The sequence below is a fragment of the Penicillium solitum genome (genome assembly GCF_028829755.1).
Source record: "Penicillium solitum strain IBT 25940 chromosome Unknown utg000005l_segment0_segment0, whole genome shotgun sequence".
In the NCBI taxonomy this organism is placed as follows: Eukaryota; Fungi; Ascomycota; class Eurotiomycetes; order Eurotiales; family Aspergillaceae; genus Penicillium; species Penicillium solitum.
Genome location: NW_027072125.1, coordinates 174498 through 194924, shown reverse-complemented (window position 1 = coordinate 194924; position 20427 = coordinate 174498). Strand labels below are relative to the sequence as shown.

The 20427-nt window shown below is 45.9% G+C and overlaps 3 protein-coding genes across 3 annotated transcripts; 1 reads left to right on the top strand and 2 right to left on the bottom strand.

Moving 5' to 3' along the window:
* Window positions 1-32: 32 nt before the first annotated feature.
* Window positions 33-965, bottom strand: N7455_007665 (fungal specific transcription factor domain-containing protein; the record flags this gene model as incomplete). The annotated part of the gene is made up of 2 exons (XM_065605695.1): window positions 523-965; window positions 33-416 (listed from the first exon to the last, which is right to left on the bottom strand). Exons 1-2 carry the CDS (start codon window positions 916-918, stop codon window positions 33-35), a joined length of 780 nt encoding a protein of 259 aa, XP_065460644.1. The 5' UTR covers window positions 919-965.
* Window positions 966-2225: 1260 nt separating this feature from the next.
* Window positions 2226-4203, bottom strand: N7455_007664 (MFS transporter; the record flags this gene model as incomplete). Its single annotated transcript, XM_065605694.1, has 6 exons — window positions 2226-2230; window positions 2315-2525; window positions 2568-2981; window positions 3048-3544; window positions 3617-3803; window positions 3901-4203. 6 exons carry the CDS (start codon window positions 4201-4203, stop codon window positions 2226-2228), a joined length of 1617 nt encoding a protein of 538 aa, XP_065460643.1.
* Window positions 4204-14967: 10764 nt separating this feature from the next.
* Window positions 14968-15909, top strand: N7455_007663 (alpha/beta hydrolase; the record flags this gene model as incomplete). Its single annotated transcript, XM_065605693.1, has 2 exons — window positions 14968-15100; window positions 15149-15909. 2 exons carry the CDS (start codon window positions 14968-14970, stop codon window positions 15907-15909), a joined length of 894 nt encoding a protein of 297 aa, XP_065460642.1.
* Window positions 15910-20427: the final 4518 nt, after the last annotated feature.

Genomic DNA, 20427 nt, shown 5'->3' with positions numbered 1-20427 from the left:
GGTTGTCCGTATAGTATCAATGCGAGCTTTTTCTAATATTCTGTATCTTGCAGCCCCATGTCTTGCCCTACTACATAGGGAATTGCCAGGTCCCCGCAATGAAGCCCAAAATCGTCGAGGGCAAGAATTGGTACTTGGTAAGTGTCATCTCGGATTCGACAAGGGTACTTCATACCCAAAGCGAGCTGTCTGTCTTGAGTAAACATACTCCACCAGATCTGTCGGGGGAGTCCTTTGTCCCCTTTGCAGTATCCGGGCGTATCCAAGTGAAAGTTCACTACCTGAGCAAAGGAAAGGCTTATACCTAGCCAGTGCCAGGAGTCTTTGGCGGCAGTTGGATCATCTGTCAAAGAGAGAAGAAGCGATGTCTGGATCATGGGTAATTGTTCGGTCTCGTACCCCACATTATATAGAGCCTGTATCAAATATTAGTCATTACGCGGACCCCGATTTTGGCAACGTCAACAGTCAGGACTTTCAAATAATTTATCATGTGAATATCAGTTTGAGCTTCAGCCTTACCATTACTCTTTGAAGAAAAACCTCTTGGGCCTGCTCTCTTGAACAGAAGCCCTCGGCCACAAGTCTGTCAAGTCTCGCGTAAGGAATTGCAGAGAGCATCACCGCTTGGAAAAGCAATAAGCTGATGGAGTGACGACCATCATCTGATACGATTGCCGAAAGGAATTCGAAGATGTTGAGGATTGGAAAAACATAATACACTCTTTGGATGAACGCTCGTAAAAGCTCTCTCCGAAACTCTTCATTTGGCATTAAGAAAGCCCCCTTCACTCTCAGATACTGCATTTCATGACTCTCGAGATGGGCGGGGCCCCTTTTGATGAAGTCTGGTTTAGGCTCGTCAATCAGATAACCGAAAAAATCCCATTCGCTCATAACCGGCGGCGAAGAAAGCATGAGGTCCTGCAAATTGGCCGTCTCGTCTTCAGATTCTCCGCCATAGTCTGTGAGATTTCAGTGAATTGTTCACCCCAATATATCGAGGAAGAAAACATATCGGCATCATGGGACCATAAAAGTTCCAGGCTGGGCATATATTCACCAGCGAGACGCAACGTACCTTCATAATTCGCAATTGATTTGAACAACCCTTCCACCTCGACAGCTTCCCACTCTGGAAGAGAAGCTATTGGCGAATTTCCTTCGTAACAACCCTTAAAAAGTGTCTCAAAGGTCTGCACCGGCGAGCCATTTTTAAATTTCCATGTTTTCGCTGGTACCACACATTCGACTCCAAAATGTGAGCAATTGGTGCAAGGTGATCCACGGACTATAAAGTCACACCGCACTTTTCTTCGCTGACAGTATTGACATACCCTCGAAGAACGCTGGCGGCGCTTTCCATGAACTTCTGAAGATGAGCCCATGGCTGCCAAATATTATGTGTTGAGATTCTTTGATATTGGCAACTATTCTGCCAATACGTAGCGTCGTCGCCTTTTGAATTGAGACGAGCGACAAGCTTTTTTAGTAGAAGAAAAGTACTATTGGACATCTATAGTGTACTACCGACTCGGCACCCCTTTATCAAACTAGCGACGGGTCTGCCGCGTCCGATCGGTATATCCGGCCCTGGGATATCTTTCTCGGTCTATAGTCCCGCATTGCCCCACATTCCATCAACCCCCCCTTTCAGCAGTCCCACATTTTGCCACCCACAGTGCCTCACACTTCAATGGACGATTCTTGGTCTCTTAGTTACTTGGCCAAGAAACAGATCTCGCTCGGGTTATACCCGCGGGTTGGGTTAGGACTGCAAGATCCGCGGGTTATCAGTCATGACGCACTAGCCTCCGACCATCCCGCGGAGGTTTTTTGCCGGTTGTGGTGAGGCCGAACTTGACTTCCCGACTTCATAATCCACGATTGAACGGTCATTAGCGGCCATACTTTCTCAGATCAGCGATTTATATGTTGATGTACCCCTTTGATTGACAGTAAAGGAATTTTAAATATTGAAACCTTTACCTAATTATTTAAGCTCATTCCGACGATACTGACAAGGTTTAGTTCAATGACCAGGTTCTTGTAGTTACTACAGAATTTGTGAGTGCTTAAGGAACATAGATACCAAGTTCATAATGCAGGTGTTTTCGAGACAGTGGTCATCACACATTTCAGCTAGTTCCTTCAATTTTAAGCTATGAAGTTTCGATACAATTGATCAATTGAAGCACATTATTCGATTGGCCTCGAAAACATAATTAGGCTGAGATTAAAGAGATTAGTATATCGTTTAAACTTTTGGGGATACTATATATCGGATACTATATATCGTGCCTGGCATACTTACTTGCCATCCGAATCCTCTTGCCACGGAACAAGAGAATAAAGGGAAAAGGCACGAACAACAAAGTAAGACAGCCAAGAAGGGTACAGGCCCACCCAACTCCCAAATTATGAAACATCGCAGTAGCAAAGAGCGGGAAACCCGCACCGAAAGAAGAGCGCATGAAATCATTTCCCGCAAGCACAGAAGCAGCATACTTTGGATATGCATGCGCCTGATAACAAAAGATACAATTAAAAATTAAACATCCACCCACAGCAAAAAGCCCAGAGGCAACAATGGGCACAATCCAATGGACAGTAACAAAGTTGCCAGTCCAACCAAACCAAAACAACGACATGGGCAAAGCGAAGCAGCCCACACATGCTGGGGGTATCTGTTGCTCCGGTGAGATGTTGCCATCTTTATCAAAGTGGCGCGATTGCCATCGGTATTTCCAGCAGAAGTAGGCTGGAATGGTGATGCATATTGTTGAGATGAGAATTCCCATGAAGGCGAGGCCGCCTTGACCTGGGTTGAAACCGTGAATTTCCTCGAAGACAATAGGAAAGGCTTCGAACCAGATGTATAGGATTCCATAGATTAGAGAGATATATAGATTGAGGAAAAGGACGATTGGCTCCATAAAGCAGAGTTGGAACGGGCGAACTAGGGCTTCAAAGAGGACATCCTGTAAACAAAGGTTTGCATGTTAGCTATGCAATATGGGAATGGGAGAAAATGTTGGCCACCTTACCCTAGGTTTAATTTCTTTGATCTCCCGTTCTGACTCGGACATATACTCAGAATTTTTCGTGATGCGGCGAACCCGACGAGCTCGCCGGGCGAGGATATTCGGTGCAAACGTCTCAGGGAGGAAGAAGAACAGCACAACAAAGGTGAATCCGGAAACCCAGAGTAGCTGCCAAATGGTCCACGTCCAACCCTTCGCAGAAGAGGCGAAGCCACCCAGCAAGGGACCCAGGACTGGCGCGGAGATAGCAAACATGCCCCAGATACCGATCATATAGTCGCGGACCTTGGGACTCCACATATCACCCATGGATGCGGCACCTGTTGCCAATGCAGGAGAACCAATGAATCCGGTCAGGAAACGGAAGGCCAGAAACATTCCGAAGTTCGTTGCGTAGATCACGCCGAAATTGAAAAAAACGAAAACGAAAAGTGTCAGCACGTAGGTCGGGCTTCGGCCAATCATGGGAATTTCCGAGAGAGGCGACCAAATCATAGGTCCTATGGGGGAAGATTCAGGGTTAGTATATTATATCTCAGGTGAATCGTATGTAAGAAGAATCAATGACGAACCGAGTCCGTAGCCAAAGACGAAGAGGGTCAACCCCAGTGTGGCAGCTACCCTGCTTACGCCGAACTGTTCTGAAACACCGGGTATACCTGGCGTATAGATCGCAGAGCCGATATAGATGGCAAATGTGAGCAGCCAAATTTGAGAGCTGACCAAAGTCTTCTTCTTGACACTCCAATTTTGCGGGTTCTTTGTAAACCAAAAGTTAGCTCCTCGAGTTCAACACATAATAGTATGCAAGAGGCCAATGAAGATCACGGCATAACAGTTGAAGCGGAAAACCAACCTCAGGATCGTTCTGCCCACGCCAACTAATCACCAACGCTTGACCACTGTTCCCCAACGTCGACGAAGATAGTCGCCTAGACCGAGTTGTGGCCTGTGACGTAACCGTATAGAGGCCATAGGCCTCGAGGTCCTCGGGGTTCTCATTCGGTGTAGGGTGATATCCTTCCTCTTTCTCCCGGGTCTCCTCTTTGAGATACTCAGGCCAGATTGAGACATCTTGCTCTTCCGGGTATTGCATCCATCGCTGGTGACTGAAGACACGCACCAGCTTTCCAAACGCGGTGTCTCGTATGGTCTCCATGGAGGTAGCAAATGTGCCGGGCTCGAGGAATCACAACAACTGTGATATGAGTGGCAGAATGCTAGGTATAAATGATGTATAGAAATCTTGATATTTAATGTTGCAAGAAAACAATGATATGTCTGGAAATTTTGGGATCATAGTCGCAAGAATGTTACATTTATACGACATTTGATCTTCCATTGCTTGGAGCTGAAATCTGGTTCCGTATCCGGCTTTGTGAGCTAAATTCCCCCATAAAGCCGTATATCCGGCTATTTCAATAACCTTAACAGCACAGCCTTGAAGTAGTGGCAAAGACGGGCCCAGAAGGTCGATATTTCTTTATTTTAGATCGCCAGAAAATACATTGCGATAACTCCCAAGGTAATGTTTGGGGGATTATTACCTATGATAAGTAATGGTCATTATATAGGTAGAGTACAATTCGTTTGGTTGACGTCATGACTGTAATGAACTAACTGTAAATCTAGTAGTATTATCCTACTAAGTTAAAACTATACTGGTAACTTATTTCCTAGCGTAAGTATTAGTTGCATATATTGATATACCAAAACCTTAGTTTGTATATATGATCGATCCATAGATGCATATTGCAAGCGGGATACTTGCTCATCTTGGCAATGCTTCAAGTGGTTTCCCTCGTTGCATAGCTGAATATTCCCGGTCCGTAAATCCTCATTTGTGTATATGTTGCCAGCTGTTGAAAGCGGTTGGTGGAGTTGACCTCACTGAGAATTGCAACGGCGGCCCGCGCAAAGGGCAGGGGAGGATAAGCATCCTATAAGCTATAAGCGTGTGATTGTCAGTAATGCATCTATCCGGAGGCCAAAAGGCATATAGTCCAAGTAAATTCTATCGGTTTGGCCACCTCCGACGCGCTGGTCAAAATAGTACCCGAAGACAACAGTCTTCCCGGGCAATTGCAGCTTCATGATAGTAGTATTCAAGTCCATCATATTCCAAGAGTAATGGTGGGCCTGAGCCCGAACTCCGGTATTGATTTTATAGATTACTCGAACGTCCTTGCTCATTGGTGACTGTGAATATCGGTGTCCGCGTGAAGACTAATATTGACCACAGGCTTTCAGCAGATAATTTACACGTTTGGTCCGCGAGATTCGTTGTGCCATTGTAATTTAGCAGCGCGATTCTTCCCGACGTGCACGTAGGAAGCCACCTTTTGGACGGCAAGCCTGAAGAATATCTTTGTCGGTGGTATGCAACTAACAATAAAGAGAACCCACATCTCAGACCTGATATCCTTGTTACAATTTAGGAAAAGCATGAGGCGCAGGAAATACCTACTGATTCCAGACAATTACCTGAGCCAAGGTCTCTGGCGTATGAAACGAAATAAGCATGTGCGGCCGCAAACAGAGAGGACTTTGAGCTGCTAACTTACACGTTTCGTCTGCTGGTTTCGTGAGTAGGCTTAGCCTGGCGGATTTAAAAGACGCACAGATGGCTGCACTGCTATGGGTTAAAATTCTGCCAACTCAGCTTATTAAACTTTTCAGTGGCAATTACCTGATACCAACTCCCATCAAAGCACAAAGGCCCACTTTTCTCTTTGTTGTGAAGGCTTCGATTCCCCAGAAAAGCAGCATAGGGTACATTGCAAGTGCAATGTCACAAAACACTGACCACGCTGATCCATTAAACAGTACCGTAAGTACATATTGTCAGGTGGTGAGGTTTGTAATTCGGATTTGGGAAAACTCACACCCCTGAACGTAACCAAATATTTGCACTCGTTTCCTCGCCGAACATTCTCCCGGGATACCCTCATCCCAGAGCTTTTGTATTGGCGAACATTGTACAAGGGCTAATATGGCCGCAATACAGTTAACAACGAGATTACTTCCGGCAATGAACCATAAGAAAAATGTTCTCGTCGGTGTGTGGACGCCTTCAATTCGTAAGATAAATGCGACGATAGCAATTTTCGAAAGGCCGATGGCCACGAGAGCAAGCACCTGATTGACCCAGCCGAACAAAATTGCAGAAAGACTATCTTCCGGGGTCAAATGAGACCGAGGTAGACCAAGCCCATGAGCAGCTCCTACGGTGAGAATGGCCATGCTCGCGGTTCCCACCACCTAGTTGACAGATCGTAATCAGTGAATGGAAATTGGGTAATATTTGATGGCTCACAAGAGTTGAACTGGCGAAGTAAAAATCGTTCCCGGTACGCTGTAGGATTTTCCGGCATGTATACCATCTGATACAAAACAGAAGTAATGCTAAACCAAACTCAACCCAAGAAACCACGAAGAAAGGCTGTTGGAAGCCTCTCTTTTCGAAGCCGTCATTTGCCACCAAACGGACTTCCAGGGACTCCGGGCCGTTTGAAAGGGTTTCATCCTTCATCCTGAGATATCATTCTGTCTGCTGTTCAAAATCACAGGTCGAGAAGGCGGAGCAAAGGAATCGAGGATGGGCAGCACATTGGCTGGTTACGTCATACAACTCCGACAGAATGTACCAGCCAGTATTATCGTATTTCATCACGTGGGGTCCCCTGGGGCCCTATACAAGCGAATTCCATTATCTAGATAACCGAAGGAATGACGCAGATGTCAACGTCCCAAAACCCGTGGTATTTCCCACGATAGACGTGGTCCGACGATCGATCTACTCGTGGGAATAGACGTGATCTGACGACCCATCTATTCGTGGTCATATCTAGGTTATAGTCTGTCGTAGGATGCGTAGGATCGTCGTCTCACATCTACCGTGGGAAAGACCACGACTTTGGCACATCTAGATATTCCTACGAATAGAACAATAGTTGGATCACGTCTATCGTGGAAAATACTACGATTTTGGTCGTCTGGGTTTTGGATGTTGACGTCTGCGCCTCTTGAGGGAAGTGTCCCTTGGGGAAATCGTGGTATGTCGTAGGAAGCGAAGCATCGGACGATTTGTCGCACCCCGCAATAGGCCACGCTTGAAGAGATGACTAGATAAAGTCACCTGATTAACCGAGGGACAAATTCGCTCTTATCCTTTCTCCGCCTTGGAGTACTATATCGGGCCGCCTTCTCAACCCGTACTGTGAAATACTCAGTGAGCCTAAGTGCCCTCATAAAAGCGGCGGCACCCCAATCGGGAAATTCGCGACCGTGGCCTAAAATCCGGTACATACAGGTACAGTTGTAAGTGCAGCCCTGATAACAGGCCAAGCCCGGCGTGAAATTCAGCCTATCCTAGACGACCTCTACGCGCCATTGTTGATCGCTTCCGCTGGGAGGACCGGAAACTGTCCCGACCCCACGCCAGCCAACCAGATGTCTCTCCAATATTTTTAGTCAAGCAAACTATCTTTACTAGCCCCGAACTAGTACCCCGCTGTGCAAAAAACCGCGCCCATGTTGGTCACCAATAGAACCTCGGAAATGGCATTCCTGGCTAGACTGGTCGCTGTTTTTTTGGGGGCCGTTCTTGGGGCCGCGGTTATTTGTCATACACAGATCTTTTCAACAGATGAGAATTTGCTGCCCTGCCCATACGCTTCACCCTCCGAACATATTCCCATTCTCGCGAGATGTGCCGCATTCTCAATCTCCCTCCCGAGATTGTTGTGTGGGTATAGACTTCCGCAGAGCCCATAAAGCCCAAAGCCCAACCCAGCCCAACCCCCAAATGGGTTGGGTTTGGGCCCAATTCTCGGGCCCACCGATGGGCCGTGGGCCTATAGTAAGGGCCCATGAGGCTTTTGGGGGGGCCCATTGGGCCCCAAACAGTGCAAACATGCCAATTCTTGGCATTTGCATAAGTGATGTAGAATTTCCTAGTATTTTTGAGTATTCAAATTACCGTCTGAGACCCCAATTGACTGAGTTCTCATGAGAATCGACTGAATTCACTGTTTAATGAGATTGATAAGATCAACTGACGAGATCGATCGATTAGATATTAGTGGAGGTTAAACTATCTACATGGATCTAATAACGTTCATACAAATCATCCTCAACATGCTTCCTCTTCCTCCCCGATGTCCGTACCTGAGACGGTGCAGCAGTGAATCTGATAGTAGCATCGTCATCGTCAACCCCATCGTCATCGTCATCGTCAACATCGATCAGATCCCCAGACCCAGAACCAGGTCCATCACCCTGCTCTTCGGTGTCACTAATCTCTTCAGTATCGACATCATTCGGTTTCTCAACACTTTGTTCTCTCAACACGTCAATCTCATCAGATAAGAGGTCTTCTGCTACCTCCTTTGCCTCCTGGACATTAAGGTCAAACCTTGATGTGCAGAGGAATAGCATCAGCTCTTCAATAGTATCAGAATTCAGTTGACCGCGGCGATAGTGGCAGATATCTCGTGCAGTGTTGAAGAGACGTTCTACCCCAGCGCCCGTTGCGGGGATTGCAAGGACATCCCTTGCAAGTGCAGCAATAGCTGGAAAACGGTATTGATTCTCTCTCCAAAAGGAGAGCGGTTCTGAATCAGTCACATCTATATGAAATTAGTATCAAGTGGAGAGATAGCTATAGAGATAAATATGGAGATAGTTATGGAGATGAATATAGAGATGGCCACGATATGAATAGAATAGTTCAACTTACTACCGTCAAGATACTGCGTCATCTCATCATCTATGACTGGGCCTAGCGTTGATTTAGAGTGAGGCTTCTGTTTTCGAGCCAGGTTACGAAGCAGTGATCTTGATGCCGATCCAGAGGAAGGCCCTTGTGGGCCTTGGGCACTAGTAAGACGTTCCTGGATAGGAGTGAGGGCATCTCGGAACGCTACTCGATACTGATCACGGAGTTCTTTGGCATCCACCCAGTCGTCAGAAAGAAAGAACTGGAATCTACTATCTGGTGATAGTATCGTACAAACCGCATAGATATGCCCGCGCATTGTATCAGTCTCTTTGTAGTAGTCACGTAATTTAGCATGGCTAGCTTCGAGAGAGCTGAGTATCTGCTGTTTCTAAAGGACACTCTTTCGCCGTAGCTGCGTCATTGATTTCTCAAGATGCTCAAAGAGCCTATTGTAGATCAGAAAGACAAGATGCGATGTCACCTCTCGGCTCTTTGAAAGGGCAAGGGTAAAATCAAAGAACGGCTTAGTGAGATATAGAAGGTAGTCAATTTGGCGCTATTGATCATCATTAAGTGCGAAGTCTTTACAGTTAAACTGATCACAGTACTTTATGATGAAGACGCGGAGTCTTTTTGCCCGGCGTAGCATCAGAAACGTTGAATTCCATCGAGTTCTGACATCCTGGATCGGTATAAGCCCTTGCCCTGGGGGTTGGATAGCAATGAAGGAGTCCCGACGCTGAGAGCTCCCGCGGATATAAAGAGCAAGATACCGTACCTTTTTTAAGGTATGCGAGATATCTTGCTTCTTAGATGCCGCGTTTAACTTTGTAAGGGTGAATTGGCTGTCTGTCTATATCTCAGTGGCATCATTCAGTGGGACTGCTTTTAAACGATTAAGCAGTTGGTTCAAACTCAATTGGATCACATGGGCAAGACAGGGGATCCGGATAACATTGATATCATTAGGCAAAGACTGTTGAAGAGTATCAACCAAAGTCTTGTTATTTGATGCGTTGTCAGTGGTCAATCCAAAGACTCGGTGCTTAATACCGTACTCAGTGAGCGTCTTCATAAGCACAGCACTTAGGTTTGCGCCCGAATGCGTCCCATGAAGGGGTTTGAAACCGAGCAGCACCTCGCGGTAGACCCAGTCGGCGTCGATAAAATAGCCAGTGATAGCCATAAATGCATGTCCAAATGGAGATGTCCAACAGTCTAATGCAACTGAGATCTTCGCATGCTCTGGAAGCATCCTAAGTGTATCTTGTTGTCGATCTTTAACACAAGCAGATAGCCGACGTCGAACTGTATCAGCGGAAGGAATGTTCGGGGGGCTTGGGGCGGATTGGGCTCTCGAAATAAGACGACGGAAGGTTGCATTCTCGACGAGATTAAACGGAAGCCGGTTGATTGTGATGAATCGTAGGATTTCATTATCCCATGCCTCTTGCGAGAAAGGTTCTTCGGTCGTATCGCCCTAGTCAAATACTAGTGAGTAGTGTTGATTCTTAAGGGATGATACGTCTTTAAATACCGTTTGAAGAAACCTAGTTATTCCATCCCTCTGCCGGCGTCCACTTGCAGCCCTTTGACAGGAAGAAGTATTGACATAGCGAATCATCGTTGTCGTACCATGACGACTATCCTTCCTCGAGCTCTCACCTTGTCCGGCCCTCTCCTTCCTAGTAGCGTAAGGGTGTTCAAGAATTGCAGAGCAGTTCTTACACATAACCTTTGCGGTACCATGAACAGAGTGCGCGACTTGGTCAAATTCCTTCCAGATCTTCGCCCGACCATGCTGCGAGTCCCAGTTGATCTTGCTCCGAGATCCGTAGTCAGTCTGCAGCCACCAGTCGACCCAATCGTTATGGAGCATCGCGTCGTAAAGAAAATACTGGCCTCTGCTAGGACCGACACGTTGGAAGCGTTCAAGAGGATCTAGGGCGGCAGACGAAGGAACAGACGGCTGAACGAACGACAAGTTGTCAACCTGCCGAGACGAGAAGCTGTCAACCTACCGAGAGGTAGACGGGGTAGCTGGGCAAACAGAAGGCGTAGCAAAAGACAAGTCGTCTGGCTCAGAGTCGAATAGACTTAACTGAGAGGATCTAAACTCCTGGCTTTGCGGCATAATCAGTGACGGTCAATGGATTCAGAGTTGAATGAATGGCTTTAGGGCAATGGCTTTAGGGGAATCAGGGTCAGGGAGGAAGAACTGACCTACCTTCTTGGTGAGAGAACTGCCGACGCGGTAGGCAAACAGAGGATGTAAACAGAGGATCATACTCCATAGTGCCAGTCGACATTGAAACGGAGGGTTATAATACTGGCATCTCATTGGCTAGATAATGCATATTCAGTGGATTCGGCCCATCTAAAGCCCAAGGAAGCCCATAGATAACCCATCTCCCCGCCCATTTTATAATTTGTTCGCCTAAACATTTCACCCCATGGCTCATGAAATATCTTCAAACCTCTCTTACCTCCGGAATAGCTAGAATATCACGGTTCTGTAAAAAGCAGACGTCGAGAGTAAGAGATTGGCTGTCTTTTGGTATAAAATTCAAAGCTGTAAACCTACAATTCATAGATTTGACCCTTAAAATGATAGTTCAACAGAAAGATGTATCTACTGTTTAGATGAGATATATATATATATGCATATTGACACTTAGTAATTCTCTAAGTGCTTGAATACTACGAAAACTTGGTGAAATTGTAAGTTTTTTGGGTAATTTTAGTAAGCTGTAGTGCCTAGTGTAGCTGCTTTTATCCATGATCTTGATTACCAGGTCGCCGCGGTTGAATCTTGATATCTTGATTCTTGGGGGAGTTGAACCCCCAGATTAGGCATGGTAAAACGTCGGCCCGAGGTATGGGCTTACAGACCGGAACATGCGTAAAAAACAGGCATTAATCATCAGGTTTATGAACGCCAAGACTGTGCTTATGCATGAAATTGGGTTTTTGGGGGGGCCCAAAGCCCAACCCCCATGGGCTTGGGGGTTGGGTTGGGCCTTAGAGAATGGGCCCAAAGCCCATGGGGGTTGGGCCTTGGGCCTAAGATCTAGGCCCAATGTTGGGCTTTGCGGAAGTCTATGTGGGTATTTGAGTCGCTTGATAACATAGATGACGCCTTACATCTTGCCCGATGCTGCAAATATGCCTTTTCTGTTTTTGACGCGACTAGCGTTCGATTGAAGATTTTTAGATCCATCATCATAAGAACACCACTTCTGCTGAACGCGATCTGGTGATTGTCTGACTGTGAAATAGTCACATGCTTCTCAACACCAGCATGATCTTGAACTCAATCAAGCTGTCCATATGCATGGCCATTTCTCGTCTGAATTTTACAGTACACCATCAATTCCAGGAAATGCCGTTCGTCGCAGATGGCATCTCAATATGCTGGAACCTCTGGAATATGGCAAGGATATACCAGAGGAGGTTGTTTGGGACATAGTGTCAGATGGCATGGAATGCGTCTTCTCTTTGCTATTTACCTGGATAAAGCCATAAATGAAGCCTAAGTGAATTCGACTTTCTCATATACGTCCGGTGTGAATAGACCGGATACAACGGAGGCATCGGTTTGAAGCCACCAGTTAACGAATTTCGCGTACATATCGGTAGTGAAGACGATATACTCGTTAATACTATCTGGCTTGATTCGCGTAAGGGTGTCTAGGGCCTGAGGTCCTGCGCGAGATCGGACTTGGTTTTCTAGAAGGTCTGGAAGGTCTAGAACTAAATCAAACTGGTTTTCGCGTTGGGATAGCGTATCGTCAGGGGTAAGGTATTGTAGCGCGTCTAGAGGTAACCCTTCGAAGCTAGATGATGCGTAGGCGTAGCCGTCGGTGATCTGAGACATAACAACGTGAGTAAACCTGTGTAACTTAGGGAGGATAATAAGGAACTTACTAGTTATTCTGTAGAAGTTACGGGGTCTTCTTGGGCATCTGTTTATCCCTGTTCTATAGTTCTCAAATTGATATATCAACTTTTATAAGCCCTATCTATATCTGATTCGCTAGTATAGTGGATCACTATAGAAGGGGTGTCCTGATACGATATGGATACGAGTGAGGAATGTGAGGTGTGCCTGATATGGGTATGATGATATTCAGACTAATCGCTGGTCCTCCTAAGAGGATCCAGCGCCTCCTTTCTTAGGGGATCCCCTCGTGCTTATGCAAGCAGGTAAGCGAGGTGATGTATCAACAGACAGCTCCTCCACATTCCCTATACCTCATTGCATGGTTGGCGTAACACCCCAGAATGGTTGAGTGAGTTTTAGAAGACGATGCTACCCACCTTGAAAGACCATTGAGGTTGGCACAGTTGTTGCAGCAAGACCTTCGCTCCTTCTTGAACGCCTTCGGCACTGCTGCAAAAAGTGCCAATAGAGTCATATTCGTATAGAAACAACTCTACTCCCCAGCGGCTGTCTCCGAATGTCATGCCGCTTTCAGCCATCCTTCAGTGAGCTGCGCGTTGGACGGTTGCTGCCACGAAGAGTTTGAGCACTTTCCATCTGCATCCATAAAGCCAAGGCCATGGACAGATATCACGCTGCTCAGAGTGTAAGCTTTTGCTCAATTGAAACTAAACAAGTCGTACTGTACTTTATGGTATGTCGACCTAGGTCACTTTTCGAGTCCGGATAGATTTGGCGTAGAGTCTAGGACAGTTGTTTAGCAAGCATATTTCTGATAATAATGGCCTAGGGCTAGTGAATTGGCTAACTTACCATGGCGAAGTCGGCACAGAACAAAATTGTGTAGTAGTTTTCAGATTTAAAGATGTTTGGCAAGAATGATTTCCCACGGCGAGGATAGACGACTTTATAGTTTATCGTTAGCTATGGAAACTTTCCCGAGCCCCAGCTGATTCGCTTTTAGTCGCGTCTTCTCGTGACCAACGTATTAGATCGGGAATACATACTTTATTACGAGGCCCAAATCACCACCGAGCTTCTGAATGGGCTCAGGAATCCGAAGGATGCAACAAGCCCCATGAAATGGCCTACAATTCGGCGTAGAAAAGTTTCATACAAGCCTTATCATACATTCGCCGGCCGACTCGTCGCCGAGCTAGTGGCGCCCAGTCCTTTACCCTTCCACGGCCTCGTAAATCCATCAGATGATGTGAACGGTGTCATCGAGCACGGTAGGAAACGACCGCACGAACAAGAAGACAGCGGATCGTACAAGGTAAGGCGAATTTCAAAGAGATGAGCAGGCGGTTAATAAGGGGACTTGGAGCAGGGGATTTATCCGCATGTTGAAGATTTCGGATGGTGAATTTTTAGAGGTATCTCGGGGAATTGTACCAATATTACGCGTGAGTTGAGGATAAGTGACGACTGTATAGCACTCCTCAAACACTTTGCTCATGATCTTTTGGGATACATGACTCTCTTGTTCCTTGCCTAGCGAATGTATCCTTATGTCAGACTTGTGCCACTGACCCACCCAGCGAATGCGAGCAGGGCCAAGTCCGTAATATCTTGACCAAATCAACATGTAATCACTCGTACTCAAGGGCGGCTTTGGACCGACGTACCTGGACCATGGCAGATCCATTATCCTTGAAACTTTCGTCAACTGGCTTGAATAAAAGCAGGAAGGTTGAACAGTTACCTCTGCCGAGACATATCATTATGATTCTGTTTTACAGCTATTATACCTGAAAGCCAACGTCAAAGACACTGAAACTATAATTGTACTAATTTCTCAGATCTACATGTGCCAGGCCGATCATTAATGGTCATACAGTAGTATTCGAAATCAGTTTTAACTCCACACTCTTACGACTTGATTCGCGAACCCTAATATGAAACACGCTAGTTTACATCTAGAATAGTGGTTGATCTATGATTTTCAAGAATAGACACTGTATTTTACAAAACGCAGGTGGGAATCAACTCAACAATGACGTAAAGGCAACGGCTATTCCCGAAAAGGAATTTTTAATGTCAGCAGAGCGGAGAGTTGCTTTATCCCCGAGATGTCCGGGGTCTACTGCGTCAGCGGTATTTTGTCACCAAAATAAACCTCTTCCTTCCCCCCCACCTAGCGAATTATAAAAGGTGCGACGGACCGGCTTACTGGTATAGCAGCAAAAACAGTTACAACTAGCAGAGAAACTTGAACGTACTTTATACGCTATCATTCGACCCAGACGACTGTCACTATGGCGGAGACCATCAAGCCTGTCAAAATCCCCGGCATTGCGTGGGATATCGCCGCCGACATACACTTCCCACCAAACTTTGACGAGACAAAGAAATACCCAGCAGTCTTGTCGGCCCATCCGATTGGCTCGTGTAAAGAGTAGACCTCGGGTAATGTCTATGGCAAGGCAATGGCTGAAGCCGGCTTTGTGGTTGTCGCATTTGACGCATCTTTCCAAGGTGCCTCTGGCGGAGAACCCCGGTTCCTAGAGAACCCCGAATTTCGCGTCTCCGACTTTCGCTACGTGGTCGACTATATCCAAACGCTGCCATATGTCGACCCGGAGCGTATCGGCGTGCTGGGCGTTTGCGGCGGCGGTGGCTATGCTTTCAACGCTGCTATGACCGACTACCGCCTCAAGTGCTGCGCCGGCATCACAGCGGCGAACTTTGGCCGGCTGGCCCGGGAATCCCTTAGCGGATTCGATCCGGTCGGTTCTCTTGAGAAAATGGCCAAACAGCGCACCCTCGAAGCCCAGGGTGCTGATCGTTATATTTTCCCATTTCTTCCTCCGACAGTCGATGAGGCTAAGAAGATGACGTCGGATCCTGATATAGTGGAGGCGACAGAATACTACAAGACCAGTCGCGGCCAGAAACCATGTGGTGCCACGAGCGGCCTTTTCTCATTCAATAGCGCCGCCCTTGCATGGGATGCTTTCAATCATGCGGAGGTCATTATGACTCGTCCCTTCATCGCCGTTATTGGCGATATTCCTGGCGGCTTTGGCGCCTATCGTGACGGCAATGAGATTTATAGTCGTGCCGCTTCTAAGGAGAAGGAGCTTCTTGTGCTCCCCGGCGTGTCGCACTATCAGCTTTACGACGAGCCAAATGCTGTCAAGGCTGCGCTCGACAAAGTTCTACCATTCCTGAAGAAGCACCTTGGCGATGCTAAATAGAAACAGTCGTGACTGCAAGTGATCGTTTCTCTTGCTTCTGTCTCTTTGACTCTTTGTTATCTATACCTGCCTATCCTTGCCTCTGAAAAATCATCCCGACAGCTTATCCTACTTCTATTCCGTATAGTTTAGCTATCTCCGAAAATGCAAATACAGCTTGACCGCGCTAGCCTTGTTCCGCTTAACGCGTAGTCTAGCCTAGATAAGATAAATATCTCGCTTACTGCTATATATGTGTACCACCAAGGGCTGATGATGGCGAATGGCCATAAAATGATCCCTAGGTCTTACTCGAGTTATTCAAACGCTCAATAGCATTTGAGATGGCTCAAAAATGTGAGAAAGCGTATTTCAGAATGAACCTTGACTTGGTACAGCACCCAATCGCAGTACGCGCGACTCATGCGGACACTCTATCCTGTTCTGGAACATTGTTCGAATAGGAAAAAGAGGGCTTAAATACCCAGATAAGCTAGAAAATTGAATAACGCATGTTTGAATAGCAATCACTGCTTTATATGTTAACTTCCCAGAAGCATCCTTCTAATATAGACAAACTTAGTGCGCACTATGACAAGGGATTGTGACATCGCCACTTTAGTGAACATTGTTGCTAAGAGGCCAAGGGCAAGCCTGAAGGAAAGTCGTCAAAGGGCGCGAGCTACGAGACGGCAGTATCTTTGGCAGGAAAATTACATGTAATTTATAGAATCTGTTATCACGTGATTCATACATGAAACTGAGCTAAAGTCTTAGATAGATTGGCGTGTTTCTAAAGAGGGTTCGAGAAAGATACTATGAGAGTAAATTGGTGAAACTGATTTCGATCCATCCTGTATACCATTTAGAATTCTCTTTTAGTTTAATCTGTTTGCACGATGGATTCGATTGCACGATGGATTCGATTGGTTTCTATGTGAAATTACGGTAACATAACAATGGCTCATTATGGTTACTAGTGAATACGAAACAGCCCTATATGGATTAACAGGGAAAGAGCTAAAATTAGATTAGCGTGTCTCCATTTAGGGCCCGGGAATTAATTCGTAAGAGTGTGGAGTTAAAACTGATTTCGAATTCCACTGTACCTTGTTGTATGCACCCGTTTTGCACACCTCAATTATCCAAGAGCTTGAATTGTATGGCAGTTTCGGGTAAATTATAGGGTCTGATGTCAAAGTGCAAGGTCAAATACATGGATTTACAAGGTATTATACCATGCAAATCATGTGACTTCGAGTACCATGCATACCATATATTACGTTTAGTCATCAATACCGCTCAGATTGTTGAAATAGCGGGTTTTGTCATTTTAGTTAATTAGAGTTCTTCATCTATGCCATTTGTACCCATACGTTGCAATACAGACAGATTTCTGTCAGTTATGAGCCCGGAATCGTTCCATTGAAAAGATCTATCTGCATATAGATCACCTTACAACCTCGCTATCGCCGAAACTGAGGCTGATTTGACTACTTGTCAATCGCCTAGCGACGAAGCGAACCCCTGAATTTGAACTTCGAAGAATCGGAGATCTGTCAACAAAAGTCAACAACCATCAACAATATGGCCGAATACCTCTCCGCGGGTCCATCCTCTCGCGTTATACTAAAGGATACAACGACATGGGATGCATGGCTAGCCAACATAGAGTCAATTGCTGTTCAATTTGACGTATGGGAGCTATGTGATCCTACCATAGAGGAGAGACCAGAACCTCTCCTACCACCAACAAAGATTCTCTCAATAGTGGAAGCACAGAGAGAATACAAAGAACAATGGTTTGAATCATTGAAAATGCTTCAAACACAGTGGGCCATTGACAATACGGCCTACACCCAGCAAAAGAAGGGGTTAAGCATAGTAGTGACAGCTATTCGAAATAGCGTTCACGCTAGCTACCAACCTTTTATCATCGACTACAAAACACCATACGATTTGCTTCGAAAACTACGTCAAAGATTCGCCGCAGAATGTGATCCTACAAATGCCGCTAGACTCCGTCAACAATGGAGGAATCTAGATAGGGGATTAGATCGAAATGTCGATATTGACAAATGGTTATTGAACTGGGAGACTATACAGATAAGGTGTAAGAGAGCGAATATGCCGGAAGCAGACGATGCCCCGAGTCAATTTCTCGATGCTATCTCTGTTATGTCACCTTCATTCCACGATACATAGACTCTTAGGCTTCAAGATCAACCTGAGATGTCATTTACCGAGCTTCTCAATCGGTATAAAGCTCACTGGAGTATTACCCACGGTAGACCAGCCGTACAAAGGGGGATCTCTAAAGCTGCATTTTCAACATGGCAAGGCCACGAAGAAGCAAAGCCTGAAGAAATACCACTGTGGAAGAAACCCTGCCCTTGTGAAAGGCCTAATTCTAGGCATTCACCATGGAAATGCTGGGATGTATACGCAGAGAATAGGCCGGCAACATACCAATTGATGCCGGCATGTAAGCAAAAATGGGAAAAGGCTATGAAAGCTAATCCTACCTGGAAGGCCCTTGTGGATAGCAAACGTATCCAGATGGCAAAGAGCAAAGAGACAAGCTCTCAACAAGCAAATGCCACATTTGACGAATATGCATATGGCTTCTTCTCTACAGAGGCTAGCAAGCCACAGGCTAGCAAGCCATCGGCTACCAATCATTTGGCTAGTAAGCCAGAGGAAAGCAATCAATTGGCTAGCAATCCAGAGAAAAGCAATCAAATTGACGTCTCCACCACCATTATGTCCACCCAAATCCAGACCACAACCAACGATTTTGAACCCGTTGAAAAACGGTGGGTGGTAGATACAGGCGCACAAATGCATATATGTAACAATCGAGAGCTATTTGTGACGTTCGAAGACGTACAAAGCAGCGTCAAAGTGGGGGACACAGAGACAACCGTTGACGGGGTAGGCACTGTAGTCATTTATAGTGTCAGCCCTAGCAATACAGCAGTGAGAATGGAGTTGTACAACACCAGATACTCTCCCAATTTCCATAGTAATCTGATATCCAATGGATTGATGATGAAGGGGGGGCTCTTGATGAACTTCAGGACGAACTGTATTGAATCTAAAGATGGAGAACCAATCTTTAAGATCTACCAAGATCTGAAGCTATCTTGGTTGGCACAACCTAAAGAATTAGTCTTTGCAACTAAGAGGTCAGCCAAAGAACCACAATCAGAAGCATCAATCTATACCTGGCATAGACGCCTAGGCCATATTGGCAAAGAGCGGATTGCTCAGCTGGCAGAGATGACGGAAGGGATCACTATTGAAAGCAACCCAGGCAAAGAATTGCAGGTATGTGAAGCTTGTCAATTAGCAGATGCCCCGAAGCAGATCTCTCGCCGGAAGATAGGCCAAACATATAGTAGATTTGGAAGGGTCTATTTTGACCTAGTACAAAATCAACTTGCCTATAATGGTCATATCTGGATGACGCATTTCTACCTTGATGGTATTAGATGTCACTTTGTCTTCACACATACAAAGAAGAATGACTGTCAGATGGTTGTTAGGAAATTCCTAGCACTAATCAAGAACTGGCTAAAGATTGAGATCAGAGTGTTTCACTATGACAATGAGCGAAGCGCCGGTCATGAAGTAGAGACAATGATTGAAGCTGAAGGATGCACAATTGAGCATTCACCACCCGGCTTACCAGAAATGAATGGCCCTGCCGAGAGATCTGGGGGGGTGGTAGTACGGACTGCCAGAGTATTGATCAATGATACAGAGCTCCCCCACAATCTATGGCCCGAAGCAATGTATGCAGCAGCATATATATTGAATAGGACGCCGACTAAAATCACCAACCAATGGATCATACCTTGGAAGGAATTGATGAAGCATGCCGCGCCAGATGGCATTCAACATCAAACCATCAATCTATCAAATATAAGGTTGTATGGATGCTTGACGTACTCGAGAATCATCAAGAGAGTACAGTCAGATAAGATGTCACCCAGAGCAGAGATAGGATATCTTGTTGGGTATATCTCAAAGAACCTGTACAAAGTATGGTTCCCCCACAAAGGACGTACTGGTATAGGGAGGGTAGACGTCGTCAGAGATGCCGTATTCGATGAATCGAGGCGGTATTCGAAAGATAGGCCAATTCCTGATGAAGAAAATGCTATTAGTACCATAACAGATGGACTAAGTATATGGCCAACAGTGCTTACCTCTGAAGAAGCACAAAATGAGATGGGCATACAATTCCAGATGCCAAAATCAATCGCAAAAATTGCTCTGAGAGACGAATCTGAGCTTCAAAAGCAAGTTGATGAAGCAGTTGACGAAGCAGTTGATGAAGAAATTGATCAAATTGATAGGGAGAAAACTCCATTGCAAGCAGTTTTGAAAACAGCATCTGGTTTGCCTACCCCACAGTCTATTATTAGACCGAGAGAGCAATCAGATAGCATGCCAGGGAGCTTCCCAGCAGAGATATCATCACCATCATCACGAATTGTCTCATCATCGCCAAATCCATCGATCCAAACGATT